The 24,764-nt window shown below is 50.7% G+C and overlaps 8 protein-coding genes across 9 annotated transcripts; 4 read left to right on the forward strand and 4 right to left on the reverse strand.

The window, feature by feature from the left end:
• The first annotated feature begins 5 nt into the window (after positions 1-5).
• LOC9646303 (E4 SUMO-protein ligase PIAL2) lies at positions 6-2,840 on the forward strand. 2 transcript variants are annotated; one of them, XM_024674770.1, is made up of 15 exons: positions 6-176; positions 232-304; positions 371-436; positions 495-560; positions 613-707; positions 766-817; positions 869-922; positions 966-1,082; positions 1,127-1,211; positions 1,260-1,355; positions 1,414-1,465; positions 1,520-1,571; positions 1,625-1,741; positions 1,792-2,214; positions 2,271-2,840. In XM_024674770.1, the coding sequence occupies exons 1-15, from the start codon at positions 64-66 to the stop codon at positions 2,754-2,756; spliced, it is 1,947 nt and encodes a 648-aa protein (XP_024530538.1). In that variant the 5' UTR covers positions 6-63; the 3' UTR covers positions 2,757-2,840. The 2 variants fall into 2 exon arrangements, with proteins under 2 accessions (XP_024530538.1, XP_024530539.1); XM_024674771.1 differs by having other exon boundaries at positions 969-1,082.
• Positions 2,841-3,029: 189 nt separating this feature from the next.
• Positions 3,030-5,296, forward strand: LOC9645702 (glucan endo-1,3-beta-glucosidase 5). The gene is made up of 2 exons (XM_002969826.2): positions 3,030-3,557; positions 3,954-5,296. The coding sequence occupies exons 1-2, from the start codon at positions 3,184-3,186 to the stop codon at positions 5,068-5,070; spliced, it is 1,491 nt and encodes a 496-aa protein (XP_002969872.1). The 5' UTR covers positions 3,030-3,183; the 3' UTR covers positions 5,071-5,296.
• LOC9645703 (cleft lip and palate transmembrane protein 1 homolog) lies at positions 5,230-7,998 on the reverse strand. Its single transcript, XM_002970083.2, has 12 exons — positions 7,721-7,998; positions 7,509-7,655; positions 7,335-7,452; positions 7,204-7,280; positions 7,048-7,142; positions 6,948-6,985; positions 6,656-6,891; positions 6,508-6,601; positions 6,265-6,455; positions 5,988-6,207; positions 5,758-5,925; positions 5,230-5,629 (listed from the first exon to the last, which is right to left on the reverse strand). Exons 1-12 carry the CDS (start codon positions 7,934-7,936, stop codon positions 5,304-5,306), a joined length of 1,926 nt encoding a protein of 641 aa, XP_002970129.2. The 5' UTR covers positions 7,937-7,998; the 3' UTR covers positions 5,230-5,303.
• LOC9646304 (phosphatidylinositol 4-kinase alpha 1) lies at positions 7,989-15,168 on the forward strand. The gene is made up of 26 exons (XM_024674889.1): positions 7,989-8,678; positions 8,749-9,072; positions 9,123-9,275; positions 9,329-9,499; positions 9,546-9,704; positions 9,766-9,893; positions 9,955-10,261; positions 10,316-10,484; positions 10,531-10,742; positions 10,792-10,941; positions 10,992-11,174; positions 11,228-11,719; positions 11,775-12,122; positions 12,177-12,388; positions 12,436-12,625; positions 12,681-12,787; positions 12,838-12,988; positions 13,042-13,308; positions 13,362-13,439; positions 13,490-13,549; positions 13,599-13,771; positions 13,819-14,014; positions 14,062-14,202; positions 14,254-14,462; positions 14,520-14,681; positions 14,767-15,168. The coding sequence occupies exons 1-26, from the start codon at positions 8,016-8,018 to the stop codon at positions 15,023-15,025; spliced, it is 5,664 nt and encodes a 1,887-aa protein (XP_024530657.1). The 5' UTR covers positions 7,989-8,015; the 3' UTR covers positions 15,026-15,168.
• Positions 15,053-16,234, reverse strand: LOC9645704. The gene is made up of 3 exons (XM_002970084.2): positions 15,987-16,234; positions 15,286-15,902; positions 15,053-15,222 (listed from the first exon to the last, which is right to left on the reverse strand). The coding sequence occupies exons 1-3, from the start codon at positions 16,084-16,086 to the stop codon at positions 15,160-15,162; spliced, it is 780 nt and encodes a 259-aa protein (XP_002970130.1). The 5' UTR covers positions 16,087-16,234; the 3' UTR covers positions 15,053-15,159.
• Positions 16,235-16,895: 661 nt separating this feature from the next.
• LOC9646305 lies at positions 16,896-19,412 on the forward strand. The gene is made up of 11 exons (XM_024674892.1): positions 16,896-17,179; positions 17,234-17,335; positions 17,391-17,471; positions 17,528-17,637; positions 17,687-17,816; positions 17,894-17,992; positions 18,054-18,374; positions 18,432-18,587; positions 18,641-18,838; positions 18,895-19,170; positions 19,233-19,412. Exons 1-11 carry the CDS (start codon positions 16,910-16,912, stop codon positions 19,323-19,325), a joined length of 1,836 nt encoding a protein of 611 aa, XP_024530660.1. The 5' UTR covers positions 16,896-16,909; the 3' UTR covers positions 19,326-19,412.
• On the reverse strand, positions 19,340-23,216 carry LOC9645705 (spliceosome-associated protein 130 A). Its single transcript, XM_002970085.2, has 3 exons — positions 20,213-23,216; positions 19,663-20,154; positions 19,340-19,591 (listed from the first exon to the last, which is right to left on the reverse strand). Exons 1-3 carry the CDS (start codon positions 23,204-23,206, stop codon positions 19,454-19,456), a joined length of 3,624 nt encoding a protein of 1,207 aa, XP_002970131.1. The 5' UTR covers positions 23,207-23,216; the 3' UTR covers positions 19,340-19,453.
• A 43-nt stretch (positions 23,217-23,259) lies between these two features.
• On the reverse strand, positions 23,260-24,759 carry LOC9646306 (syntaxin-71). Its single transcript, XM_024674900.1, has 9 exons — positions 24,524-24,759; positions 24,343-24,468; positions 24,095-24,272; positions 23,944-24,029; positions 23,800-23,868; positions 23,695-23,739; positions 23,574-23,636; positions 23,438-23,514; positions 23,260-23,372 (listed from the first exon to the last, which is right to left on the reverse strand). The coding sequence occupies exons 1-9, from the start codon at positions 24,677-24,679 to the stop codon at positions 23,357-23,359; spliced, it is 816 nt and encodes a 271-aa protein (XP_024530668.1). The 5' UTR covers positions 24,680-24,759; the 3' UTR covers positions 23,260-23,356.
• Positions 24,760-24,764: the final 5 nt, after the last annotated feature.

Genomic DNA, 24,764 nt, shown 5'->3' on the forward strand with positions numbered 1-24,764 from the left:
ATATTTCCCCCCGAGCTGTCGCGACGAGCTCGTCCTAGGTTTTCCTTCCGGTTCCCGCCGGCTATGGCCGAGCGCGAGTGGCTGCGCCAGATGGTGGAACTCATGCTAGGCAAGCTCAAGGGAGGCGCGCGAGTGGATCGTCGTGAGTTTTATCGGATGTGCGTCGTTCTTTCCAAGTAAGTGAGAAAGATTTTTCTGGAGCTGCGAAATTGAGAGGTTTTGGAGCTGCAGGGCTATGGATTGCGCAGTCGCTGCGAATCAGAGCCCGCATTGTGTCCACGATGTGATCCAGCTGCTCAAGCAGGTTCGATTTTGTTTCGTTTGCTATGCAATGTGAGCAAATGTCTTCTTCTTTTTTTTCTTCCCATAGGTGTGTACACAGAAAGACGATGCCGACGTTCGTCCTGCGATCGTGTTGGTGATGCTATCTTTCAAGGTGCTCGAATTAAATATCTATTTTTCGGGGAATGCTAACTTTCCAAGTTACTTTTCAGGGTGCTGTTCAAAAAGGATGGTTTAACAATGTGGAATATGGAGATCTTCTCTGTGTTGTCAACGAAGTAAGTACATTCCTTTTTGGTGCCAGGGTCTCACCCGCTTCGGTTTATGCAGCTTCTCGACCTGTATGATAGACTTGGGTCTGCATGCGTGAAAACGCCAACGGATTTCTCGAGCATTGAGAAATTCACCGGTGACGTCCTTATGCGGTATGACTATCGTATTGCCCAAATCGTTGCGTTTCCTGACGGTATTGGAATGTTCTAGCTTGTATCCGTGGCTGAAACTGGGTAACATTTTGCTATACATCGAGGCAGAGGTCAGTGATTCTTGTTATACAGACAGAGACTAAACTTTGGTGAGGTTTTAGGCCGGCTACAGGACCGTGGTTTCGGAATTTTACATCCATACTCTTGCGCCAGTGGTATGTTTTAAAAGTTTATGGTGTTTGTAACGATCATTTCTAGAAGCTTTTTACTATCAGAAGGGACGCCGTCGAACAACCGTCGTGCTTGACTCCGCCAGCTCTAGTGAGCTTCATCCTAAACGGATATCCTGTCGATAGAAGAACACCACTTCAAATGGTATGTACGACAATGTTGTACCTGAGTCTCAAGTTCCCGTACAGGATAGTGGACCCCAACCCCCGGCAGAGTGCGCAAGATATTGCAGGTTAGGAAATAATGTATTGCAAGTTGTGGGAGAATTTGCAGGTTTGTAAATGGGGCTGCTCAAGCTTGCTTATTCCATTGTTATTCCAGCTTCATATGTAATTCTGGTGGCTCATACGAAGAATGCAATCTTGGTTCCAACTTTGCTGGACCTTCCGGAAACCTGGCTCTTTGGCTCGCAGGCAGGCAAGTGACTTTTGTTTCTGATAGACAGGACAGCTGAATTGGCTTGGCAATATTGCAGATGACGATCTGATGGAAGGGGCGTCTAAAGTCTCACTATGTTGTCCCATCAGGTAGATTTTTGTAGGCATTTCGCAAAATTTTACTGAGAACGTTTTCATGGATAGCCGGCAACGAATTGCAACTCCTGTGAAGGGTCTGGCATGCAAACACTTGCAGGTAAGGAAGTTATGATTTATTGAGCTTTTTCAAGGCAGTTGGTGGCTGTATAGTGCTTCGATTTCAAGAACTACACAGAAATGAACACAAAACGACCGTCGTGGCGATGCCCATACTGCAACGTGGTTGTGACTTTGCAAGACCTTCGTATCGACATGAAAATGGCAAAGGTAGTTCGCTGTTCGTTTTCTGTCTTTGAACTGATTTGGTTGCTTGCAAGATATTGCGTGAGGTCGACGGGAACATCAAAGACGTGATGCTCACCAACAATGGCTCGTGGCAAATGCTGGAGTCACATCCTATAAGCTCCCGAACGAAGAAAACCGTTCCAGTGATCGTCGACCTTAGCGAGATCGACAATGAGGATGCGCCATCACTTTCTCCTTCTCGTCCGCCGGAGTCTACTACCACTCCTGTGCTCCGAAGTTCCTCAATATTTTCAAGCTCGCCGGCTCTAACGGAGGACAGGAAGCCGGACATTGCCAGCTTATCAAGAACTTGGTCCGCAAATAACGTGTCATCAATCGGTTTGGCACCTAGTCGATCGCTTCCTGCGAATCTTCTGCCATCAACGCCAAACGGTTCCGAGTTGCGACAACATCAGCGCAACACACCAACAACTCGACTCAGGCTCCACCGCTCGGTATTGTACTTAGAACTCTTCTGTGCTGGATTGAGTGACAACATGTTGCGGTGCAGGATACGGAAAGGCTGATGCAACAACTGGCTGCCGTGCAAGCCCAGCACGCTCTTCAAGCTCAAGCTGCGCAGCAATCTCCACAGGCTCAAGTCCAGATGCAACAACAGATTCAACAGCATGCTCAGCTACGGCAAGCTCACCCAGTGCAAGTTCAGTCTTTACTGCAGCAAACTCAGGAAAGTCAGGCCATTCGCGCTCAAGCTCAAGCTCAACAGCAGCAGCAGCAACAGGCTCAGCTATGGCAGACTCATCCACAACATCATCAGGGTAGCTTCTCTCGACGACAAGCTCAAGCTCAGCAGCAGCAAGCTCAGATACTTTATGCTCAACATACTCTTCACTCTCAACGTGCTCCTGCCCAGCAATCTCAGCAAGCTGCGCCACAGCAAGCCGCTCAGCAACAATCTCCGCAGTTCCAGCTCCAGCCGAGGCAAATTCATCCGTGGCTTATGATTCCAGGCTCTAGCAATGATCCGCCACAGTAGGCTCTGTTGACAGAACACTGTCTTTCCAGAGGATTTTCTTAAAGGTTCGAACGAGTGAAACAAATCTCTTTTGGCTTTACGTAAGAATGCATGAAATTGGAATGATGGATCGAATAGAATAAAAGCTGCTTCTATAAAGCCTGGTGAGTCAACATTCTAGTCAAAATGGTTGACTGGCAAGACCGCGCGGTGGTAACTGGCGAGTGTAAAAATCTCCAGTGGATGCCGTCATGTCATGGACTGGTAGTGTCGTTAGCGCCACGTTGGCAGGGCTGCCCTAGAAGCATTATTTTTATTACTCGCTCGATGGATAGATAGCCTCTCTGTCGCTGTTCTTCCTCGCCTTCTCTTTTGGTTCTTTGCTGCTCCTCTCTCTCTCTCTCCAATCTCAAGATTCTCTGGAATGCCGCGCGATCGCTCATGAGCGATGGTGGCCGAATTGCTGCTGGCGCGGCAGCGATGGCCGTGGTGGCTGCCGCTGGCGGTGGCGCTGCTGGCGTTGGGATTCACATTGGGGCAGGGGCAGCAGGTTGGAGTGAACTGGGGCACGCAGCTCTCGCATCCTCTCCCCGGCGATACCGTCGTGCAGATGCTCCGGAGCAACAATGTCACGCGCGTCAAGCTCTTTGATGCGGATCCCAACGCATTGCGCGCCCTCACCAAGGATTCCAGCTTCGAGGTCATGGTGGGAATTCCCAACGAGATGCTCCAGCGCCTGGCGCAGAGCTCCCAGGCCGCGGATCTGTGGGTGTCGCAGAACGTGTCGCGCTACGTATCGGGGCGACGGCGAGCAAACATCAGGTATCTTGATGGACCTCTCCTCTTTCTTGGTGTTCTTGTTCTTGATTCTTGGTCCCCGGTCGATATTCTTGGTCTCTAGCATCGATTTCCTCGCGGTAATTTGGGACTGTATCGATATTTCTCCCATTCCTTGGGATTCTTGCGGGCATCGATATTCTTGGCGGATTCGTCGATATTCTCTCGACAGATCGATTCCTGGCAAGTTCTTCGGTCTCGATATTTCTGGATGATCTTGCCTGTGGTTCGACATAGCTTGTCTTGGAGAGCATTGGAGCATTGATGAGTCGCCTGGATCGACGCTAGAGTTTTCCTGTTCTTCCTGTTCTTGTTCTTGTTCTTGGCTGGGTCTAGTTTTTTCTAATTGCTGACGACGATATGGATCGATGACAATGGCAGATACGTGGCAGTGGGCAACGAGCCCTTCCTCACCGCCTACAATCGAAGCTTCGAGGGCGTGACGCTCCCGGCGCTTCAAAACATCCAGGGCGCGCTGGCGCGAGCGGGGCTCGACTCCCAGATCAAGGCCACGGTCCCACTCAACGCCGACGTGCTGGCCAACTCGCGGCCCCCATTCCCCTCGGGCGGGATCTTCCGGCCCGAGAGCCAGGCCCTGGTGGTGAGCATCGTCCAGTTTCTGAGCCAGACGGGCGCGCCCTTCGTCATCAACATCTACCCCTTCATCAGCCTCCACGGGGACCCAAACTTCCCGATCAACTTCGCCTTCTTCGAGGGCGCCGCCAACTCGATCGTGGACGGCTCCAACACCTACACGAACGTCTTCGATGCGAGCTATGACCTCCTCGTCGCCGCGCTCAACGCCGCGGGCTACGCCAACATGGCCATCATCGTTGGCGAGGTCGGGTGGCCGACCGACGGCGACCCCAACGCCAACGTCGAGAACGCGCGGCGGTTCAACCAGGGGCTGCTCCAGCACGTCCTCTCCAACCGCGGCACGCCGCTGCGCCCCGGATCGCCCATCCACTTCTACCTCTTCGGCCTCATCGACGAGGACCAGAAGAGCATCGCGCCGGGCAACTTCGAGCGGCACTGGGGGGTGTTCACGTACGATGGGCAGGCAAAGTATTTCCTGGATATGAGCGGGCGGGGGGTCGCCAACGCGAGGCTGGTGAACGCGCAGGGGGTGCAGTACTTGCCGCGGCGGTGGTGCGTTCTTCGGCCCGGGGTGGCGGTGTCCGCCAACAGCATCTCGTTTGCGTGCGCGAACGCCGACTGCACGGCCCTCTCGTATGGTGGCTCGTGCAACTTCCTCACCGCGCAGGAGAACGCCTCGTACGCGTACAACAACTACTACCAGAAGACCAACCAGCTGCCGACGAGCTGCGATTTCCAGGGGCAGGCCGTGGTCACCACCACTGACCCCAGCATTCAACCGTGTAGATTCATTAGGCAGATTATTCCGCCCGACGACTCGGCCGCCACCATCGCCACCACCGCGAGAATCTCTTTGCTGCCGCTACTACTGCTACTGCTGCTCGCGATCTTGGCTGTCTAGAAAGCGATGTCTAGGAGAGAGGTGTTAACTTATCTGTCTCTTTGTCTCTCTCTCTCTCTCTCTCTCTCTCTCTCTCTCTCTCTCTCTCCTATCTTTCGTGCCTGGCTGGATCGATACAACGAATTAGGTACACGAGAACGCGAGGACGAGAGAACGATAGAGAAAAAAAGAAGCGTTTGGTTTGGTTTTCTATATGTAACAACTTAAAAAAACTTAGCTCGCTTCACGTACGATCACGTTGTCTTCGTTTTGTTCTCCTCAGTCGTTGAGGCGTCGTCGTCGTCATCGTCACTACTGCTGCTGCTGCTATTGGCACCGGATTTGCTCGTCTCTTGCCTGGAGTTATGATGTCTCTGGCGTAAGTCCTCATTATGGTGCTGCTGCTCTGGAATCGAAGTCGCAGGAGCATCTCCATCGATTGCTTCTGCTGCATCAGGAGTAGTAGTAGTAGTAGCGGTCACGTCACTCGCGTCCTCTCCACCGAAACCAAACTCGTTGATTCGCTTGCGGTCCACGGGATATATCCAACGTTGATACAGATAAATCAAGAAAATGATGTCTGCGCAAGCAGCAGCAGATTGTGAGTCCTCTGCCTGACTTTGTGAGTGACACGAGGGGGACGGACCGGGACTCGGGAAGAGGTAAAATGGAAAGAAAAGAAGAAAAGTATGTGGTGAGAGAACGTACCGTCACGGAAGACTGACAACCGATGCAGTATAGGCATCTTGATCACGAAAGCGAACAAATCATCGATAATTGTGTTGAGGAACTTGTAAGTCATTTGGCGCCAGGGGAGGTGCGCCACGGACTTGAGCTTGTAGTTGATGAAGAGCTGGGGGCACATCATGATGAAACCTTTTCACACAACACACACACATGATCTTACAGACAAGGAAAAGCGGTGACAGTGGACTCACCAAAAGTGTAGACACAGCTCGTAAGCGATGACAGGATCCATGAGTACCAGCTCTTGTGACGGTCATAAATAAGGGAATATATCGCGAAGCCCAACACAACCGGATAGAGGACGTAAGATAGGTAGCGCATCGCCAGGTCGTCATATTCCTTCGTCTTGTTCTTGGCATACGAGTCTCGGTCTCTGAATCGCAGGAGCGGGAACCGTCCACTCCGGTCCACCTGGGTTTTGCATATTCACTGGATTACTCACGAGCAAACAGGAGAAAGAATTCATACCTCGATATGCATCGCTTTACCAATCTTCCAGAATTCAATGCAGCAGCCAACGCCTGAGCTGAGAATGATCATCCACGATGTCTCGTTGTCCAACAAGTAGAGGAAAACGACAAGCTGACAGAAAAAGTTGACAACAACTGATCGAGCTGACAAGCCCTCCATCGACTTGTTTTTGTTCCAAAACTGGATATCTACAACGTAGTCATGAGTTAAGAAACAGTGCCGCAAAGACAATAAACTTACCATTCTTGAAAGCGAGGAAATCGAAAACAGTGTGAAGAAGCGAGACAGTCATCGTGATTGCCAACAAAATGGGGTTGCCCTCTAGGAAAACTCTCTGCACGGTTTCAAAGTCAAACACTGGAATTTAGTGTAAAGTAGACCATAGTACCTTGAGTTCGTCGGCTTCACCTTCGAGCATGCTTCCATATGAGCGATGTATCTGAAAGGACTGGTCAATCTGTAAGTAAAGCTGCCACCGAGTGAGACTGATCGGAGAAAGATCCAGATTCAGTGTCAATTCTGTCGTCGTCTCATTGATGCGTATCAGCTTGTCGCGCAGTAGCCAAAACTCGTTGAAGAAAACGGTAGGATAATAGTTTCCTGATGTCTCTTCAAAGTTTAAGTCTGCAAAAATGTCAAGGATAACCAAGGATGCGCAATAACAGGCCAAGGAAGGATACACTCTGCTACGGTAGGTGGAAGAGCATTCCTAGAGTACCTGCAATCGACCCAACCATCAGCCAGACGTATTGAAATGAAAGAATCACTAGCTTTACATACTTTGTAAAGTCGTCCACCAGATTCATAGTCACATTCGGTTTCCAGAAAGAGACCCACTCGGTGATTCCTTCGTCTTCTACGACTTCTGGGAGCACCTAAGATTGAAACATAACGTTTCATGAGCTCGGAACTCAAAGAGAAGCCCAATGCACAAACCTCCGGCGCTTCATCTTTGGCCTCCAACAGACTTTTCCTTTTGTCTGTCTTTGGTTTTGGAAGATAGCTGATCAAAGCTATGAAATAGAAGGTTAGAAGGAAAGAATGGTATCTAGCATCACTAAACTTACAAACTGTTCTGCTAAACGATGAGAAATGGTCGTAGTCTGGGTCACTGGGGTTCGGTGAGAAGCCGGATCGTGTAAAGAATACATGCCCATAAACGGTGCCATTATGCTTCATCACAGCCTAGAAAACAAAAAAAAAAAAAAACTTAGCAGCGGAGATCATGGCTCGGTAAGTACCTCGGAGGGAGAATAAGTAAGGACATGGTGGCGAGAGCTATCGGGCGTCCACGCAGCATATGGTACGTTGGTTTCGTGCCACACGAGCGCTTGTTCGTTGCCAAAATCTGCGAACTTATGATCCTCTGATAGATAGAACCACATATCCTTAAAAAAACAAAGGATCAGTCGACAGACAGTGAAGTTCGATTGGAATTCAGTGAAAATCTTACCAGTTTCTCGCCCTTGGAGAAGAGATTGATCGACGACGTCGCAGGATCAGCTGGTTGCTTCTTGAATCCAAACATCTGAGATGCCAGGTACCAGAACAAGGCCATTCGGATCATCCCCATCAGGATCTGGCCAACGCCTTGCTGCTGCGGCTGCTGCTGCTGTGCATTCCGCTGCGCGGGAGCTGGCGCCGCGACGATGGGCGCTGGATTCGCCATTGGAACCGAAGCGACTAAGAGGAAGGACTAGGGCTTTTGGAAGCCCTTTTTTAGGGTAGTGGGATTTTGGCCTTGAGCAATGGGAGTAGGGCTGGAGGCCGTGCGCCGGCTGAGCGATGTCCTCGCTCGGCAGAAGGCGGGCATGGAGGATCGCCTGGATTTGCTGATCGATCAGAAGCGTGGCCTCCATGGCATTGTCGCTGCTTCGCGATATCTGGCCGCCAGAACCAGCGTCACTGGCAGCGATAAGCAGCGGGATCTACTGCTCTACGTCGCGGGATTCATCGATCAGCTCCCGGCCATGGCAATGCAGGCGATTGGGAGCTCCGAGGCTGATTTCTTCGCGGAGTTGGCGAGATATCTGGTGAGCATTGTGGAGAAGTGGCCGGTTGCTTGCTCCACCCTCAGCAAATCTTTAGCGATCGTGCTGGAAGGCTTCGATCCTTCGCAGGGGGCGACCTCTCCGTGCAGGGCCTTCCTCTGCGCAGTGTCGATGAATTGCTTCCGAGTGGACGAAGCTGCCGTGGATCAGATTGGTGATTGCCTGTTGCGAAAGTGGATCATTTCCAGTGACGAAGATAGTTCCTCTCCTCGGGGGAACGAGTCCATTGACGATTTGGAGAGGTATAAGATCGGGCTAAGGTTATTTATAAACATCATGGGGAAGTCCAAGGACGCTCAGGTTTTAAAGCTCCGGTCAGCATCAGTTAGGCAGCTCAAGACATTGATTCCACTGCTCAAGGTAGCGATCGCGACACTTTCCTCGTGGATGCTTGATACTAGAACTGATGTTTTCCTTTTCTTCGCTCCAGATCCGAAAGCGAGAGTTAAATGGTGGCGAAGTTCCTTTGAAACAGACAATATGCTTGAAGATGGAGGTGGCTCAAGTGGCAGCAATCTTGCAAACCAAGTCGCTGTTAAGTTCTCGGAATTCCTCGGACGGGCTTGTGTGGGAGACCGTCACATTGCTTATGGATGTGGCCGATTCGTGCGTTACGTCTCCCTGGCGGAGGATCCAGGCTTGTGAGGTGCTGTTCGAGAGCCTTTTATCCAGCGTCGCCGAGATTGTTAGTGCTCATGGGAACCGAACAATTTTACATCGTTTGAGGCTTTTGATCTTGTGCACTTGCGCTTACGTAAGTACATTGCTCTTGTTGTTTCTTCTCGCTCACATTTTGTATCACAGGCTGATACATGGGGAACAAATCAAGGAGCTCTGTTCAAGAGCGTTGTCAGGTCAACCTGTTCTATCATTCAAGCGGGATGGAACGAGGACAGGTCTGCAGTCGAGTCTTTTCTTTTGTCGTTGGCTGCACATGTTCGACAACATTCTGAACAGGTTAATCGTTAAGAAGAAAGAATTCTCGTTTCTCTAACTGGTAACATGATCAGGAAGACAAAGAAAAGCCTACAGTAGCTGTTATGCAGCTGAACGTGATTCCTCTTCTTGCTGAAATTGCAGCGATGCTCAATAAATCAGAGGCGGTGGATATGTTGATGCCGATGTTCATAGAGTGTTTAGAAGAGGGAGAGGCTTCAGCGCCATCCTTGTTACGTCTTCGGGTAATGTTTTAATCTGTCTTTGTGAAGATACTAATCGATCATGCAGCTGCTAGACGCAGTGGCTCGTATGGCTGGCTTGGGCTTTGAGAAGTCGTACAGAGAAGCCATAGCCTTACTTACGAAGAGTTATAAGGACAAGCTTTCAACTGTGGGATCTACACATAGCAGGACGTTAGCTCCTGAAGCTACAACTGAACGTGTTGAGGTAATAAAAAACTATCTTGTAGGTGAAGTGTAATTTTTCTGTCTTAATAAGTGCTCCGCAGACACTCCCTCTTGCGTTTTACGTAATTGCAGGCGGTCTGAAGGATCACGTTTTGCGAAATGACTACCGGCAACGCCTGCTCATATTGTGCTCGGAAGTGGGGCTTGTTGCTGAAGCTAAGAGCGGAAGGTAGGTACTTAGTCCTGCGCATATTTGTGGGTGTTAATGGTTTAAAAAATTTCTTTTGCAGAAGCGGTGCTGATTTGCTTGGACCTCTGCTTCCCGCTGTAGCAGAAATATGCTCCGATTTTCAACCTTCTCGAGCAGTTGAGCCTTCTCTTCTGAAGCTGTTCCGCAACTTGTGGTTTTATATCGTGCTATTTGGCTTAGCACCTCCAATTCAAAGAGAACAATCGTCCTTAAAATCGTACGCCATAAGCACAAGTAGTATGGGCAGCATGAGTGCGATGGCGTTACAAGCAGTGGCAGGACCTTATCTTTGGAATGCGCAGTGGTCAGCAGCTGTACAACGCTTAACCGAAGCTACACCACCGCTGGTAGGAAGAGTTTCGTTATGCTGCAAATTTGTGATCTTTTCTTTGTTTGTGCAGCTGGTCAGCTCAGTAAAATGGATGGAAGATGAGCTGGAGCTGAATGCACTTCATAATCCCGGTAGCCGGCGAGGTAGTGGCAACGAAAAAGCCGTTACAGCACAAAGAGCGGCTCTAGCGGCCTCGCTGGGCGGTCGTGTGGAGATCTCTTCATTGAGCACGATTTCAGGTATTTGTTACGCCTTCTGTAATTTTGCTAACGGGTTTCTGAGCAGGCGTCAAGGCTACATATTTGCTCGCTGTCTCCTTTCTTGAAGTCTTGCGATTTAGTTGTAATGGTGGCATATTGAGAACTCAAAATCCGGAGACTCGGAGCTCGTTAATATGCACCTTCATGTACCTTGAGACACCTCAATTAACTCCTGATGTTTATCAGTGTCTTTCTGCAATGGTTCACCGAGCTTTTGATGCAGCTATCACATGGCTGGTAAGTACGCTGGTCGCTATTGTTTTCTGCTGACATTCGAGTGTTCCAGTGTGACAAAGCTACCGCCAGCGAAGACGAGAAAGATTCAGTGCTAATGGCTCATGCGACATTTTTAATTCAACAGCTGACTCATCGCAACGAGAACATTAGAGAAATGGCAGATAGCTTGTTGAGCCAACTAAGAAATCGATTTCCACAAGTGAGTATACTGTCTTATTAGTTCAAGCTAAAACGACTAGTATTTTTCAGGTTCTTTGGAATCCTCGTTGTGTGGATCTGCTACTAAATTTGCTTGGCGGTATATCATCTTCTGCTCTAGCATCTGATCCAGGTGCCATGGTCGCTTGTCGAATGCTTGTGCAACAGAGAGTTCGAGAATGGATAACTTACTCGCTGCTCCTCGCTCCTGCCACGACGCAGGGGCTGTTAGAGGTATGGTAATCCTGATGTTAAACGTTACTGAAAATTTCCTTTATTTTTGCAAGGAACAATTTCGGAAACTGAAGAAAACTGCACATACGAGTGAACTTATCATATTATTTTCTGATCTACATCTCGACGTGACAAAAATGGATATGAGTGGACAAGCTGCAATTATCCCTGCTGTTACGGCTGCGGCAGCAGCGGCCGCAGGCGCAAATTCAACAACTGTGGAGGTCCTTTCCACCGGTGTGATTAGCGCGAACGTGAAGTCAAATTACGTGGGCGAAATTGTGGGCATGAAGAAGCTATATGCTGGGATCAACATCAACCAACTGCAAGATACCAAGGCCTTGACAGCGGTCTGGCTAAGCAGCAAAGTGGATGGGAAATCTTCTCCGGAAGAGGAAGACGCGTCCCTTTCAGCTTTGCTCTTCTCCAGGTTTCTGTTGTGTCTACAGCAGTTCGTTACTGCGGCTGAACGCGGTGAAAGTGTCGATGCTGCAGAATATCACGAAGCTTGCCTCCGTGCCACGGCCCTTCTGCTCTCAGACATGGTAATGCACTTGTTTCATTGTACCAATTGTTACTGACTTTCTTCTTTCCTGCAAGGCCTTATGCAGAATGACGACATCTGAGAGCTTCGTGCAACTTTTGCGTCTGTTATGCTGGTGTCCCGCATACATTTTCACTCCCGCTGCTATGGAAACTGGCATTTTTGTATGGTCCTGGCTCCTTTCTGCAGCGCCACAGTTAAGATGTTCATTACTTTCGGAGTTAGTTGACGCTTGGCTGTGGACTGTAGACACTAGTCATGGTTTATTTGGTGCAGAAAATTGTGGTCCTGCAGCCAAACTACGACCTCACCTCACACCGGGTGAGCCCGTAACAGTGAAGGATTCGATTGAAGGGATATTAGCTCATCGCCTGTGGCTAGGATTTCTTCTGGACCGTTTTGAGGTGAAAAACGCGTTTCAACTTTGGTATTTCTGCTCATGCAATAATTGTTAGTAGGTTGTCAAGCATAATAGCAGAAAGGAGCTGCTTTTAATTGGGAGATTACTTCAGGGGTCTGTGAAGAAACCTCGTTTTACGTCCCATCCTGCGGCAACTGGGACTTTTTTTACACTTATGCTGCTAGGATTCAAATTTTGCGCGTGGCAGCTACAAAACTTGCAGTCTATCGAAACTGCAGGAATATTTCTCCTGGAAGACCGCATCTACAGGTAAGTTCAAATTCTCGTGTACACGAACTAACTTCTTAGTTTTGTAGATCTGCTTTGAGCTGGTTTGCCGCTGAACCAGGCTGGTATGACTGGAAAACCGAGGGTGATGCTCAAAGTGAAGCACAGGCCGTGTCAACATTTGTGTATTATCTAACGTCGTATCAGCATGAGCCATCAGAAAATTTAAAATCTGGGACACAGGAAAATGGTTATATATCAAATTTTAGGAATGTACAGGTATCTTTATCTAGATTGCCATTTTTCATTCATGTGTAATACTGCGTTCTAATAGCTTGACGGGAAACATGGTCAGACGGGGAAGGAGAGAGTAAAGCAGCTGCTGTTGATGTTATCTCAACACGAAGCTGATAGGCTTGAGACGTGGGCGTTCCCTTTAAAGTAAGCTCTACACACTCTGTTAATTCATATTCAAACTTGTATGGCTGCAGGGATTTTGTCCCCAGGCTCCGCGTCCATGCAGATAGGTTACTAGAGTTCGCAAAAACTGCGTGGCTGATAGATCCTCGCATTGCTTTATCGTTGGTCGCGAGGTTTCCAGCTTTCAACAATTTGAGATCGGAAGTGGCTGTCATGGTGCAGGTTCGTTATCGAAAATATAAAATTCTTAAATCTTTGTGACGGTTTCTGTTCAGGAACACCTTACTGAACTACGGGAAATTCCGGAAGCTCTACCATACTTTGTGACTCCCAAGGCTGTAGATGAAAATTCACCTTCTTTGCAACAACTTCCTCACTGGGCTCTGTGCTCGATAACTCGCGCCTTGGAGTTCTTGACTCCTCCTTACAAGGGCCATCACAGAGTAATGGCCTACGTGCTTCGTGTAATGGAGTCCTATCCACCTGAACGAGTTACCTTTTTCATGCCACAACTTGTTCAAGCGCTTCGCTACGATGATGGGGTAAGGAATAGTTTCTGTGAGCATAAAACGTATATATGCGGCATACCTTTTAGGGACTTGTCGAAGGGTATCTTATGGTTGCTGCTAAGCGAAGCAACCTTTTTGCACATATTCTGATATGGGAGCTTCAGGTAGGCTTCCATACTGCTTAGTAATTTATCCTTATTCTTGTAAATGGTAGGGTGAGGAGGTTCCAACTGAAGAATTAAACAAGGATGCCAAAGATTCATTGGGACCCAAGGTTGGAGTATTTATGAAGAATGTAAAGTTCTAATGTGGAATACTCGCAGGGTGTACCACTGTCCGAAATAGTACCACGAGTTAAACAACGAATCATCGACAGTTTTACAGCTGAGACGTACGACATTTTCATCCGGGAATTTAGATTTTTTGACCAAGTGACCTCGATCTCGGGGTTCCTGTATCCCTTACCGAAGGAAGAACGTCGAGGTGCAATCCGACAGTAAGTTTCCATCATGTTTTAGTCGCTGTAGCTCACTATCATTTCAGGCAATTAGAAAAGATTGAAGTGACGGGAGACGATTTGTACTTGCCAACCGCTCCGAACAAGCTTGTCCGAAGCATACAATTGGACAGTGGAATCCCTTTGCAATCAGCTGCCAAAGTTCCGATCATGATCACATTTAATGTCGTGGATAAGGAGGGAGATTCCAAAGATATCATACAACAAGCCTGCATTTTCAAGGTTTTGTGATTTTCTAAAGACCTTTTAGTCCGACTCGGTTGATGCAGGTTGGAGATGATTGCCGTCAAGATGTCCTAGCTCTTCAAGTCATTGCTCTGCTCAGGGATATCTTCCAAGCTGTGGGACTAGACCTCTATGTTTTTCCTTATGGTGTTCTACCGACTGGCTATGGCAGAGGAATAATTGAGGTGACAAACTTATGAGACTTTTAAATCTCACGTTTCTTTTACTTTTTCCAGGTGGTACCAAATACTCGAAGCCGTAATCAAATGGGAGAGATTAGCGACGGTGGACTGTATGAGCTTTTCCAGCAGGACTATGGGCCAGTGGGTTCTGTCCGCTTTGAAGCAGCTCGCGACAAGTTTATTGTAAGTAGCGCTGGATACGCAGTTGCCAGCCTTCTGCTACAACCCAAAGACCGGCATAACGGCAACCTTCTATTCGACAAGTAAGTTAAAACCCGTTTTTTTCGTTTAAGCTGTTTTACATGGGGTCCGTTTTTCAGTGAAGGCAGACTGGTGCACATAGATTTCGGATTCATCCTCGAGACATCGCCAGGGGGAAACCTGCGATTCGAGAGCGCGCAGTTCAAGCTGAGCCACGAGATGACCCAGTTGATCGATCCATCCGGCGTCATGAGAAGCGAGACCTGGAACCGGTTTGTCAGGTTTGTGTTTCTAGTTTCCGTTGAGGTGTCCGCGTCCCCGGCAATTAAAAGACGTGTTCTTATGGTTTTGTCGGTGCTTGGACAGCTTGTGCGTGAAAGGATACTTGGCAGCGAGGCAGCATATGGATGGCATTGTTAACACAGTGCTGCTGATGATCGACAGCGGATTGCCGTGCTTTAGCCGAGGAGATCCCATTGGCAACTTACGCAGGCGCTTTCATCCGGATATGACCGAACGAGAGGCCGCCAACTTTATGATCCGGACGTGCGCAGATGCGTATAACAAATGGTCGACTGCGGGGTATGATCTGATCCAGTACCTCCAGCAAGGAATCGAAAAGTAGCCGAGCCAGAAGCCCGTGAATCGAACGAAGAAAAGAAACAAGATACGTTTTCTTTCTTTTTTTCTGGCTTCTCATCATCAACATCATCATAATCGTGTATAAACAGAGCTCTTCTCGTGAATTGAGTCAGAACTTCAAGAACCTCTGCCGAGCAACCAATCGAGCACTCCGCAGCATCCGGAAGCTCTCTCAGGCAACTGAAGAGAATCGAATGGCACTGTTAGAACAGGGAAAGAGGGAGCGAGACAAAAAAAAGTTACCTTTTGGGGTGTGGACTCGTGACCGGCCTGTAGCTTTTGGTCGCCATCGCTGGTAGTAGCAGCAGCAGTGATGGGCTTGGATGTGTCGATGGTAGCCGCCACGGGCTTGTGATCTTCGACAGCAGCAGTGGACTTTTGATCTTCAAAGCTAGCGGCAGTAGCAGCAGCAGCAGGGTCGTGATCTTCAATGCGAGTATCGCGGTCTTCAGTGGGAATGTTGTGATCTTCAGTGGGAGTAGCAGCGACGGTGTTGTGATCTTTAGCAGCGGCAGGAGGAGGCTCGAGCTCATCGACTTTTTCCGTATGGCGTTCTTGGTCTGCGAGATGATGGTGGTCGTCCTCTGGTTCTTCGTGAGCGTGGAACTTGGTGGGAGTTTGCGGCGGTGGGGTGCCAACATCAAACTCGACGGACTGCCTCACCCATTCCTCCACGTTGCTGTGCTTGCGGTCCTGCTGCTTGCGCCGCTCCTCATCGTCCCCATGTTGGTGAAGATGGTGCTCCAGATCCAGATTTGGGGGCTCGTGATGCTGGTGGTGGTGCTGGGATCTCGGCGTCGGCGTCGTGGCCGCGCTGCTGCTCAGATCGTCATCGTCCAGGAGGGACTCGCTACCCGTCTCTGCGAGAAAGAAGAATCACTCAATCAGCAGCCATCGCTTCACACAACAGTGAGCTCGCGCTGTGCGTGAGCCCTTTCGCTTACCTGATCCATTGCCATTGTGGTGCTGCCGCTCTTCCTCAGCGCGCTGCTCGCGCTGCTTTCGCCGCCGCGCTGCTTGCCGCTTCTTAGGGCCTGACGGCATTATCTCTCCCTCCCGCCCTCTCTCTCGCTATCTCTATCGCTCGCTCACTCTCTTCTCTAGCTAATTATGATAGCGCTCTGTTTTGGACACGCAAAAAGGGGCTCTGCCAAATTGGTGGGGACTCACCACTAATAAACGCGAATTTCTAACCCTAATGATAGCAGAATATTCCTTCCCGCCCAGCAAAATCTAGGGTTCCTCGCGTCCGGGATGGCTCAGATACCAATGCCGAGAAACAATGCTGCGTTAGATCTTGCGAGCTGCTAGAAATCCGTGAATCTGAGATCGTGCTTACCAGAGCGGCGTAATCCTCTTCGGTGAGGGGGGACTCGGTGATCGTTTCCAGGCCAAGCTCGGCGCTTTCTCCCTCGCGATGGTTTCTTTCCTCCTCCTCCCTGCTGCGCCGTGGATTGTCCGCCGCTATCGCATCGCCGCGCTCCTGATTCTCCTCTCCATCGCCGTGCTGCTGATCGGTAGCTCCGAAATTGCCGAAATCCTCTCCACCGCGAGCCCGATTGAGCGGCTCCGCGCCGCCGGAATGATCATCGATCGCGCTGCCATGTTCCTGGATTCCCTCCTGCGCGCTACTGTCGTAGGTGACCTCGTTGTTCCCATCCTCGTCTGCCACCCGGAGAAAGACGCGCGCATTCGTGAGAATCGCGAGCGCCCTGGCGGATTCCACAAAGAACCTGCGCCTCCGGCGATAGCAAGCTCTCCGATCGGACGCATCGGCGATGAATTCCAAGGGGAGCTTTCTTCCCCATTTTTTTATTTCTCTCTTTTAACCATTAGGTTTTTTGGCGCTTTGTTAGGGCTTTAGGCTATGAGCGAGGGAGCGATGGAGGCCACGGCGGTGAACTGGGGCGCGCTAGATGCGCTGGTGCTGGATTACTGCATCGCGGAGGAGCTAGTCGTCGTGGAGGACGATCTAGTGGATGATTCTAGTCGCGGTAACGTCGCTGCTCGTGACGCCATTCGGCAGATTAGGTCTCTCATCGAGTGTGGTGCCATCACCGAGTCTGTGGCGCTCCTCACCAAGCATGCTTCGCTGCTGATGCAGGACCAGCGATTTCTTTTCTGGCTCTATAAGCAGGTGAGTGATTTCTTCGATTGTTCTATTGATTCAGCTCCTGCTTTCTCCATCCAGCACTTCATAGAAATTCTCCGTGGTGGTGGAAACGCTGCTCGTTTGCAGGCGATTGAGTGCTCTAGATCTCAGCTCGGGCCTTGCGCTCTTAACGCTTATCCGGTGGGTTTTTCTTCTTTTTTCTTTCTCTCTCGACTTAGTGCTGCTCGATATGCAGGAAGCGTACGAGGAGTTCAAGCGAGTTCTTCTTGCCTTGATATATGATAGTGATTATCAAAATTCTCCAGTTGCTGAAGAGGTTTGCATCGCAAAGTTTCGCTCACCTCGATTTACTGATTTGCATTCTCGTTGCAGTGGTGCGAAGCGAGACGAGCAAACCTGGCGGCAACGGTGGCATCCACTTTGAAAGCTCACATGCATGCCGATGATCCGCTTTTCTCCTTGACGATTTGCTACTTGATCAGGTTTGTGTCACTGCTTTGGAAGCTACCTAACCTCCTGTTTGTTTGTCAGTGTACACAACGCATACTGCATGAGAAAGAATTTGCCGCTTGGAGATATCGCGTCCGACATACTTCTTAAAGACCGAGATCCTCCTCCGGCGTTTCAAGACCTGTCTGGGGAAGTGCAAACTTTCAATGAGGTACTGTTTTGCATCTGCTACCGTTTTCTGTTCACGAACCAGATGGTCACGTCTCAGGCGTCCAACCTCTGTGCCAGGTTGATGTACAAGCTCTAGCACAGGCGGCGGAGCTTCCCAGGCACGATGCCATCCACAGTCTAAGGTACACGCGCGGAGATGTCATGGCGGCTTTGAAGGTTTATTATCCGTTTTTTTTTCTTACATCACTGCTTTCCTAATCTCGTTCTTACCTCACAGAATGAGCTGAGCAGAATAAGAATAAACACATCCATCCTTGACAAGCTGGTGTGGGAATATTGTGTCTACAGAGGCTTGATTAACACCAGTCCAGAAGTCTCGAGTTCAGCGGATTCCGTGGCATCGCCGTCTGGAAGAACGACAGACGCTATGGATGAAGACTCCTCACCGCGCATTGGTTCTGGGGATACAGTCTGTTCTAGAGCGGAAGAGGCTGATAGTAGTAGGAGCAAGAACTACAGATGGAAGGGTAGACGTTCCAGCAAGCAACAGATGGCTGTGGTAAAAGCCGACGTGGAGATGGTGCCAGCAGAAAATTCAGTCAGTCTTTCCTTATCGCGTGCATTGGATTTGAGACTTAGATCGGCTGTTTTATAGGGGACACCTGATGCAGCCTTTGAGAAATACAGACGATCGGTACAAATACGGCAGCTGATCACGGAGAAGAAGATTCCGGAGGCAATTCAAGAAGTGGAACACTTGGACCCGTGTTTCTTTGAGAACCACCCGCAGCTTCTGTTCCAAATGAAACAGGTAAGGAGATGATATTATCCATTCAATCCATTCATGAATTATCTCGTTTCCAGGTAGCGTTTTGTGCTTTGATAGAGGCTGGAGATCATAGCCGGGCGTTGGAGATCGCGAGGGTGGACTTGGGACCTCTTGCTGCAAAGCACGCGGATTTGCTCAAGCCTTTAAAGGAGACGGTGTTGAGTTTAGCGCGCAACCCGGGGGAGGCGTGCTCAAATCAAACACCAGTCGCTGCTCTTGCCGCATCTGTACAGGTAGAGCGAAAACTCTGTTCCCTGAATCCACTCTGATATCTTGTCGGCGCGTACAGATGACTTTAAGTGCGAGCTTGGGCATCAGGGAGCCTCAACTCATGAAACTAATGAGGACGTGCCTGTTTGCTCACACGGAATGGTTCAAAGTCCAGATGTGCTCGGATCCTTTCGCGGACCTTCTCCAGATCAACTTGCTCAAGGAGGAAGAAGGCGCACCGTCCAAGGTGTCTGCACAGAAAGCGGAATCCGGCAGCGCGGAGGAGCAGCAGCAGCAGCAGGTTCCTCCGCAAGAGAAGCCACCGTTTGAAGAGTCCGCCATCTTGACAATCATGGTAACTTTGGGAGTTTTTCTTTCTTACATCTTGTGGAAACCTCGGGGCTTTTGTTTTTGCAGGAGTGGATGGCATTGCCTCGTGGAGATGCCATCCAGCTTTTGGTGGATTACCATGGGAGCGTGGAGGAGGTTTTTGCACAGCTTATGGGTTAGAAAACAGTGTCTTCTTCTTCAGAGTAAAAGCACAGTTACATTGGATAGATCCTGTGAATCAAAGACCAAAATTTTAAGAGACACAAACTGGTAGTACAGGAGGGGAGCTTGAAGATCACGCGGGAGGCTCAGATGATCCGGTTCCTGATGTCCTCTAGCTTCTTCATCACCTCTCCGGGAGTCCTGTCCAGCTCCTCGGCAATTTTGCGCTGTAAGTCTGGCGGAAGTGTGGGATATTGTTCGCATAGATCTCCATCAATAACATCCTGGATTTTAGACACTTGTCAGTACGAGCAAGAAGAAAAAAAGAGTGACAAAAAGGAAGAAGTCTACTGACCTTGACAGGGAAGTAGGCCGAGCGAAAAGCCATGTGATCGCGGCCGCACAGCGGTGGATGCTCCTGTCGCATATGCATCTCCAAGTGCGAGAAGAAATCCACGTCCTCTCGCGACGAGAATGGCAGCAGCGCCCCCACAGAGCCCATGACCGTGCCATAGATCACGCTCTCGCCTCCGCCTGGGATGAGCGACGCCTTTTGCATGCACGTCACCACTTCCCCGACGTGGAACTGGATGATCTCCTCCACCTTGTTGGGAGCTCCGTTGAGCCGGCCCTGCTCCCACTTTATCTTGCCACCCGTCGGGTCGTCCTCGATCTCCTCCGACAGGTCTTGCGGCAGCCGCACGAAGAAGAGGTTCCCGAACTTGTCTCCCGCGGCCATGGTGTCGAAGTCGATGTGCAGCGACGCTGTCAGCCACCTGGGGCTGCTGTCGTCGGCGAAGGCGTAGAGCTGGTTTTCGTCTCGCCGGTACTTGACGTAGTGGAAGGACTGCAACCAAAACAGAGCGTTAGCCACTGGCAGCACGCGAGCAAATGTGTTTTCTTACCTCTTGGATGTCGCCCACGTAGATCCTGTCGCCGTAACTGTGGATGGAGGTGATGGTGTTCGGGAAGTTTTTGTTCTCGCATTTCCTCAGCAGCTTCCGCTTGCCAAGGTCGTAGATCCGAAGTATCTGCCCGATGCCGGCAAGCAGACGGCCCTGGAACTGGCACAGAGCGGTCGGAACGCCGTCGATGGGTGTCTTGTGCACCAGCTCCAGAGATCTGCCGTCCTCGACAAACCGGTATATGTGGATGAAGCCACCCATCGATCTCCGCTTGGGCCACCACTCCAAGTCCTTGGCAGTACCCACAGCAAGAACTGTTCCGAGGTTCTTGTTGTCGTGAAAGTTGACGCAGCAGATGCTAAAGGCCGCCTCGTTCTCCTGCAGCTCCAGCAGGCACGTTGTGGCCGCTGCCTTGGGATCCAGGACTCTGATGCACGACACCCACCTCCTCGAGTCGGTTTTGGGATAGCCATACTGCTCGTCAGGCATTGGCTCCTCCTCGGACTTCTCCTGGTTGTCGATCTCCATCATCCCGTTGTCTTGAGCTGCAGCGCTCCTGCTCATGTGCTCGCGCTCCTCGGTCGTGAACGTCCCCTGGTCGGTCTCGATGAGCACCAGAAACTTCCGCTTGGGATGCAGGATAAACTTCCTGGGCGTGTATCGAAGTTGGATGGACGTCTGGTTGAAAGTCTCCCCGAGCCTCTCAATCGTGAAGACTCGCAGCGCTTCGCCAGCCACGGCCACAACACCCTCTGCGCATTGGTCCGACGAGAAGGAGGCCGCATACTCCAGGGTCTCGTAAGAAAGTGGAGTCAGGAGGAAGTGTCCCTGGTGAATGTAACCGAGCCACGGCCGACTGGAGAGGCACAAGAGTGCCTGACGGCCCCGAACAGACGTCGCAAAGAGCTTGGGAGCTCTCAGGCCCAGAAACCTCGTTCGAGTCCCAGACAGCTGCCCGGTGACCATGTCAACTTCAGTCCTGAGAAGAACGCCGTTCTGAAGGCCGGCGTTGAGGAAAACACTCGCTGGATACACTGCACCATCTTCTCCACCTGTTGACGCCTGAACTTCGAGCAAGAGCAGTGACTCTGGTGGGGAAGCCACCATCTGGACGCTCAAGATGTGCATGCAATCGTTGGGATCGAGCGAGAGGATGCGAATGGTGTTGTCGTAGGAGCCAACAGCGAGGAACCGAGAACGCTGCCTGCCTTCTGGAACTGGGCCTATAGCCAAGCAGGCCACATCCCCCGACATTTCTCGCTTCTCTATCTCCATGAGCTGCCCCGTCGGATCCATCTCGAAGTAAATCAGCTCACCGCCGCTCAAGCCTATCACCACCTGCATCCTGTTGGAGCCAACTTTGACGATGGTCTTCTTGCCGGGAGTTTTCCACTCGTTTATGCGCACTAATGACCGAATGTGTCGGATCCCATTGGGATACACCTGCATTAGCGAGTCGTCCCCGAGCAGAGAAACTTGAAGAGAAGGTGTCGTGTCCAGAAATCCGCTGTCACTGACTTCCTCCACTGTTTCGCCGATGGACAGCACCAGCGTAGCGTTCAGAAAGGACACCACGATGTAGGCATCGAACTCGTCGGTGACACTCTTCTTCACCGTCCACACAGCACTCGGTACTCCCGGCAGCTGTGACACTGCCATCTCGGACACTGCAAGACCCGGCCTGAGTATCCGCAGCGTCGAACGAGGACCTCTCCCGCAAGCCACGAAAATCTGGGGTGTTTCCTCTTCGAACAAGTTGGCAATCTTCATGTCCATAATTGGCATGAGGCTCTCCCCCTCGTCTATCTGGATCAAGTTCTTGAGTTTGCGGGGCTGGAAAAAGATGGGCTTAAAACCATCTTCGGTCTCCTCTAGAGTTGCAGAAGAGGATTCTACGTCCGGGTCGTCGCCAATACCCTGGAACTGATAGAGCGCATGGTTTCCAAACTCGGAAGCAGCAAAGAGGAAGCCGCTCTTGAGAACGCACATTGCCGAGGTGACGGGAAAGGTGTCGAAGTACTTGATCTTGAGCTCTGTCACCACCATATCCGTATCGTTGAAGCTCAGCGTCACCTTAAAAACATCCCCATACTCGGTCTGGAGGAGAAAGAAAAAGACGCTCTTTTGCCTGTGCGTCGAGGCCGAAACGACGAGCACACCCCTGTCCGCCGGCAAGTCGGCTCGCCTGGGGATCAGAGCTCTCAGCTCTTGGGACTGGTTCTTGTAGATGACGAAGTTATCCGCGCAGACCAAGACTCCACTGGGTCCATCGGCACCGCCGGGAACGGTGACGAGCATGTTGGCACCATTGTCTATGGGCTCGCTCCACTTGCGAACGACGTGATTCAGTCCCAGGTCCAGCTCGTAGAAAGTGAGGTGCTTCTGTGCCTCGAGCGCCGCCTGGCCCGTGGCGTCCTGGTCGGCGTCCGAGTAGTCGAGCTCGATGGCGGCGAACATCGGGTTCTCAAAGCCACAGTCCACCCCGACGAGGGAGTAGACGACGGTGTGGGACTTGTGAGCCTCCAAAGGAGAGGAAATGGTGAGCCTGGCCGCGTTGTCCCGGTTGAGCACGTAGACGAGCTTCTGCTTCTCGGTGGCGGCGATCATCACCGCCCGGCCCTTTGGATCCACGGACAAGAACTGGCCGGGCACGATGCGGCGGCACCCAGATTTCCCAAACGTCTCCTTGTGGACGGGATCGAAGGCGTTCCTGTCGCGATTGTACTCGAGGATGACGATCTTGCCCGAGTCGGAGCCGACGACGAGGTAATCCTTGTGGGATCCGGTGAGGCGGAACTGCGCGAGCGAGCGAACGACGCCAAATATTTCCACCGCGAGCAGCGTCTGGAGCTTGCCATTGTCGTCGGGGCGCAGGAGCTCTAGGATCTTACCGCGGCCGATAACGATCTCCTGGCTCTTGCCGCCGATGAAGTTGCCGTAGCAGGCGCACACGATCCCAGTGGCGCGCTGCAGCGTCAGGCTGTACAAGAACATTGCCGCTGAGCTAAAACCCTAGCCCGAGAGCTCAAGAGCCCTAACGCATCAAAAGAGAATATCCTGTGAACTCATTTAACCAACAAACGTTTACTTCTTCTTTCACTATCAACAAATCAAACGCCAACCCAACCTCGCCTGCCTCGTTAGTCATTTCTTCAAAACACTGCCAATCAAGCGAGCAGAGAGCATGAATGAGACGGTGCAAAGGGAAGGAAATCTTGGACTTACTTATACAAGTATCCAGCGATTCCTAAAACGATGCACAAAAGAATGATATCGATGCAGAAATTCCTGCTAGATCGCATCTACAGCGAACAAAGTCCCGGTCAGAAGCCACAATTTCGAGAAAGTAAGCAAGAGGTACCTTGTTCACAGTATCTTTCAATCTCACGTTCGTGGTTCTAAGCTCAGCGTTGGCGTAATCCACCTGCGGCAACACTCAACATTCAGCTTTCTTCCAGATCAACAAACAATGAATGCCGCACCTTGCTGTCAATCTCATCGATCAGAGGGACCTGCCTGTCCATTTCCTGTAGAAATAGTCACGGATTTAAATCGGCACTTGAAAGAAGGCATAGAATAGATCTTACTTCGTTGATATCTTGAGCCATGTTTCGCAAAGTGGAGAGACCTTCGGCTATTGTATCCAGGCCTTGATCCTACCAAAGAACAAAAACACAACTTCACCGTTAGACAATAGAAAAGAATAAAAGCAAAGTGCAAGTCAGCTTTACCTGTCTAGCTTTCCGAGTCTCGTAATCCTGTCGGAACCCCTTCGATTCTTCGGAGTGCTCGTACTGCTCGGGACGCATCACGTCCTCTAGAGGTTGCATGAAAGAACTATAACCTCCGAAGAAATGATAGAAGCTTTTTCTAGAAACATACCGGGACTAACCGAGTCGATCTTGATCTCCATTTTGTTGTTGGACGCGCTTTTGCTGTTGCCCCAGCTGCTTCGTTTGTTCCCCAAGTTTGTTCCCTCTGGAATCGATTCAATCTTCTCAGCAAGCGCAAGAACGAGGTCTGGACGAGCTTCCATTTCTTCCCTGGAAAGTCCCTTCACCTGGACAAACAAACCAAAATTTCCTTGATTATGATACCACCGCGGGCATACACAAACTATGCTAGCTTACCTTTCTAGGAGCGAGCTTCTCCAGCTTTGGGATCTCATTCCTTAGCGCGGCCTTGGATCGGCGGACTTCGGCATTCAATGCGGCTACAGTAGCTCGATTCTTCTCCGTGGCGGCCTCGTTCGCTTTCTGGACAGGGATAATCGCCTCACTGGGCGCTCGGCGGTGGAAATTTTGGTGTTACCTGGAGCGTGGTCTCCACATCCGCGTTGAGCACCGTGTAGAGCTTGAGGAAGCCATCGGTGGAGGAGATCTGCGCGTCCCGCTGCCGATCCAGGTCATACTTCTCGTACTTCTGGCACAGCGCATCGACGCGCGTGAGAATGTCGATGACGCTCATCTTGCGCTTCCCTCAAAAACCAAAGCCCTCACTCTCTTCGCAAGCTCCCCTCGTCGGGGGTTCGAATCCGGGGAGCTCGATTCTA

This window comes from Selaginella moellendorffii, unplaced genomic scaffold, assembly GCF_000143415.4.
Source record: "Selaginella moellendorffii unplaced genomic scaffold, v1.0 SELMOscaffold_13, whole genome shotgun sequence".
In the NCBI taxonomy this organism is placed as follows: Eukaryota; Viridiplantae; Streptophyta; class Lycopodiopsida; order Selaginellales; family Selaginellaceae; genus Selaginella; species Selaginella moellendorffii.

What these genes read in the sequence shown, in the direction of transcription:
- LOC9646304 (XM_024674889.1), top strand. Translation starts at nt 8,016, where the DNA reads ATGGGAGTAGGGCTGGAGGCCGTGCGCCGGCTGAGCGATGTCCTCGCT. An exon ending in TTCATTGAGCACGATTTCAG is followed by an intron (nt 10,485 to 10,530) that starts GTATTTGTTACG and finishes GTTTCTGAGCAG; the next exon opens with GCGTCAAGGCTACATATTTG. An exon ending in AAGTGGCTGTCATGGTGCAG is followed by an intron (nt 12,989 to 13,041) that starts GTTCGTTATCGA and finishes GTTTCTGTTCAG; the next exon opens with GAACACCTTACTGAACTACG.
- LOC9645702 (XM_002969826.2), top strand. Translation starts at nt 3,184, where the DNA reads ATGGTGGCCGAATTGCTGCTGGCGCGGCAGCGATGGCCGTGGTGGCTG. An exon ending in CGACGGCGAGCAAACATCAG is followed by an intron (nt 3,558 to 3,953) that starts GTATCTTGATGG and finishes TGACAATGGCAG; the next exon opens with ATACGTGGCAGTGGGCAACG.
- LOC9645704 (XM_002970084.2), bottom strand. Translation starts at nt 16,086, where the DNA reads ATGCCGTCAGGCCCTAAGAAGCGGCAAGCAGCGCGGCGGCGAAAGCAG. An exon ending in CCACAATGGCAATGGATCAG is followed by an intron (nt 15,903 to 15,986) that starts GTAAGCGAAAGG and finishes TCTTTCTCGCAG; the next exon opens with AGACGGGTAGCGAGTCCCTC. An exon ending in ACGAGTCCACACCCCAAAAG is followed by an intron (nt 15,223 to 15,285) that starts GTAACTTTTTTT and finishes GATTCTCTTCAG; the next exon opens with TTGCCTGAGAGAGCTTCCGG.
- LOC9646305 (XM_024674892.1), top strand. Translation starts at nt 16,910, where the DNA reads ATGAGCGAGGGAGCGATGGAGGCCACGGCGGTGAACTGGGGCGCGCTA. An exon ending in GCGCTCTTAACGCTTATCCG is followed by an intron (nt 17,336 to 17,390) that starts GTGGGTTTTTCT and finishes CTCGATATGCAG; the next exon opens with GAAGCGTACGAGGAGTTCAA. An exon ending in TTCTGTTCCAAATGAAACAG is followed by an intron (nt 18,588 to 18,640) that starts GTAAGGAGATGA and finishes TCTCGTTTCCAG; the next exon opens with GTAGCGTTTTGTGCTTTGAT.
- LOC9645703 (XM_002970083.2), bottom strand. Translation starts at nt 7,936, where the DNA reads ATGGCGAATCCAGCGCCCATCGTCGCGGCGCCAGCTCCCGCGCAGCGG. An exon ending in CTGGTGGACGACTTTACAAA is followed by an intron (nt 6,986 to 7,047) that starts GTATGTAAAGCT and finishes GGTCGATTGCAG; the next exon opens with GTACTCTAGGAATGCTCTTC. An exon ending in GTTGTCAGTCTTCCGTGACG is followed by an intron (nt 5,630 to 5,757) that starts GTACGTTCTCTC and finishes CTGCTTGCGCAG; the next exon opens with ACATCATTTTCTTGATTTAT.
- LOC9646303 (XM_024674770.1), top strand. Translation starts at nt 64, where the DNA reads ATGGCCGAGCGCGAGTGGCTGCGCCAGATGGTGGAACTCATGCTAGGC. An exon ending in TTCTCTGTGTTGTCAACGAA is followed by an intron (nt 561 to 612) that starts GTAAGTACATTC and finishes CGGTTTATGCAG; the next exon opens with CTTCTCGACCTGTATGATAG. An exon ending in TGGCATGCAAACACTTGCAG is followed by an intron (nt 1,572 to 1,624) that starts GTAAGGAAGTTA and finishes GTGGCTGTATAG; the next exon opens with TGCTTCGATTTCAAGAACTA.
- LOC9645705 (XM_002970085.2), bottom strand. Translation starts at nt 23,206, where the DNA reads ATGTTCTTGTACAGCCTGACGCTGCAGCGCGCCACTGGGATCGTGTGC. An exon ending in ACGTGGGCGACATCCAAGAG is followed by an intron (nt 20,155 to 20,212) that starts GTAAGAAAACAC and finishes TTTTGGTTGCAG; the next exon opens with TCCTTCCACTACGTCAAGTA. An exon ending in CGGCCTACTTCCCTGTCAAG is followed by an intron (nt 19,592 to 19,662) that starts GTCAGTAGACTT and finishes TCTAAAATCCAG; the next exon opens with GATGTTATTGATGGAGATCT.
- LOC9646306 (XM_024674900.1), bottom strand. Translation starts at nt 24,679, where the DNA reads ATGAGCGTCATCGACATTCTCACGCGCGTCGATGCGCTGTGCCAGAAG. An exon ending in GATCGACTCGGTTAGTCCCG is followed by an intron (nt 24,030 to 24,094) that starts GTATGTTTCTAG and finishes TGCAACCTCTAG; the next exon opens with AGGACGTGATGCGTCCCGAG. An exon ending in TGAAAGATACTGTGAACAAG is followed by an intron (nt 23,515 to 23,573) that starts GTACCTCTTGCT and finishes TGTTCGCTGTAG; the next exon opens with ATGCGATCTAGCAGGAATTT.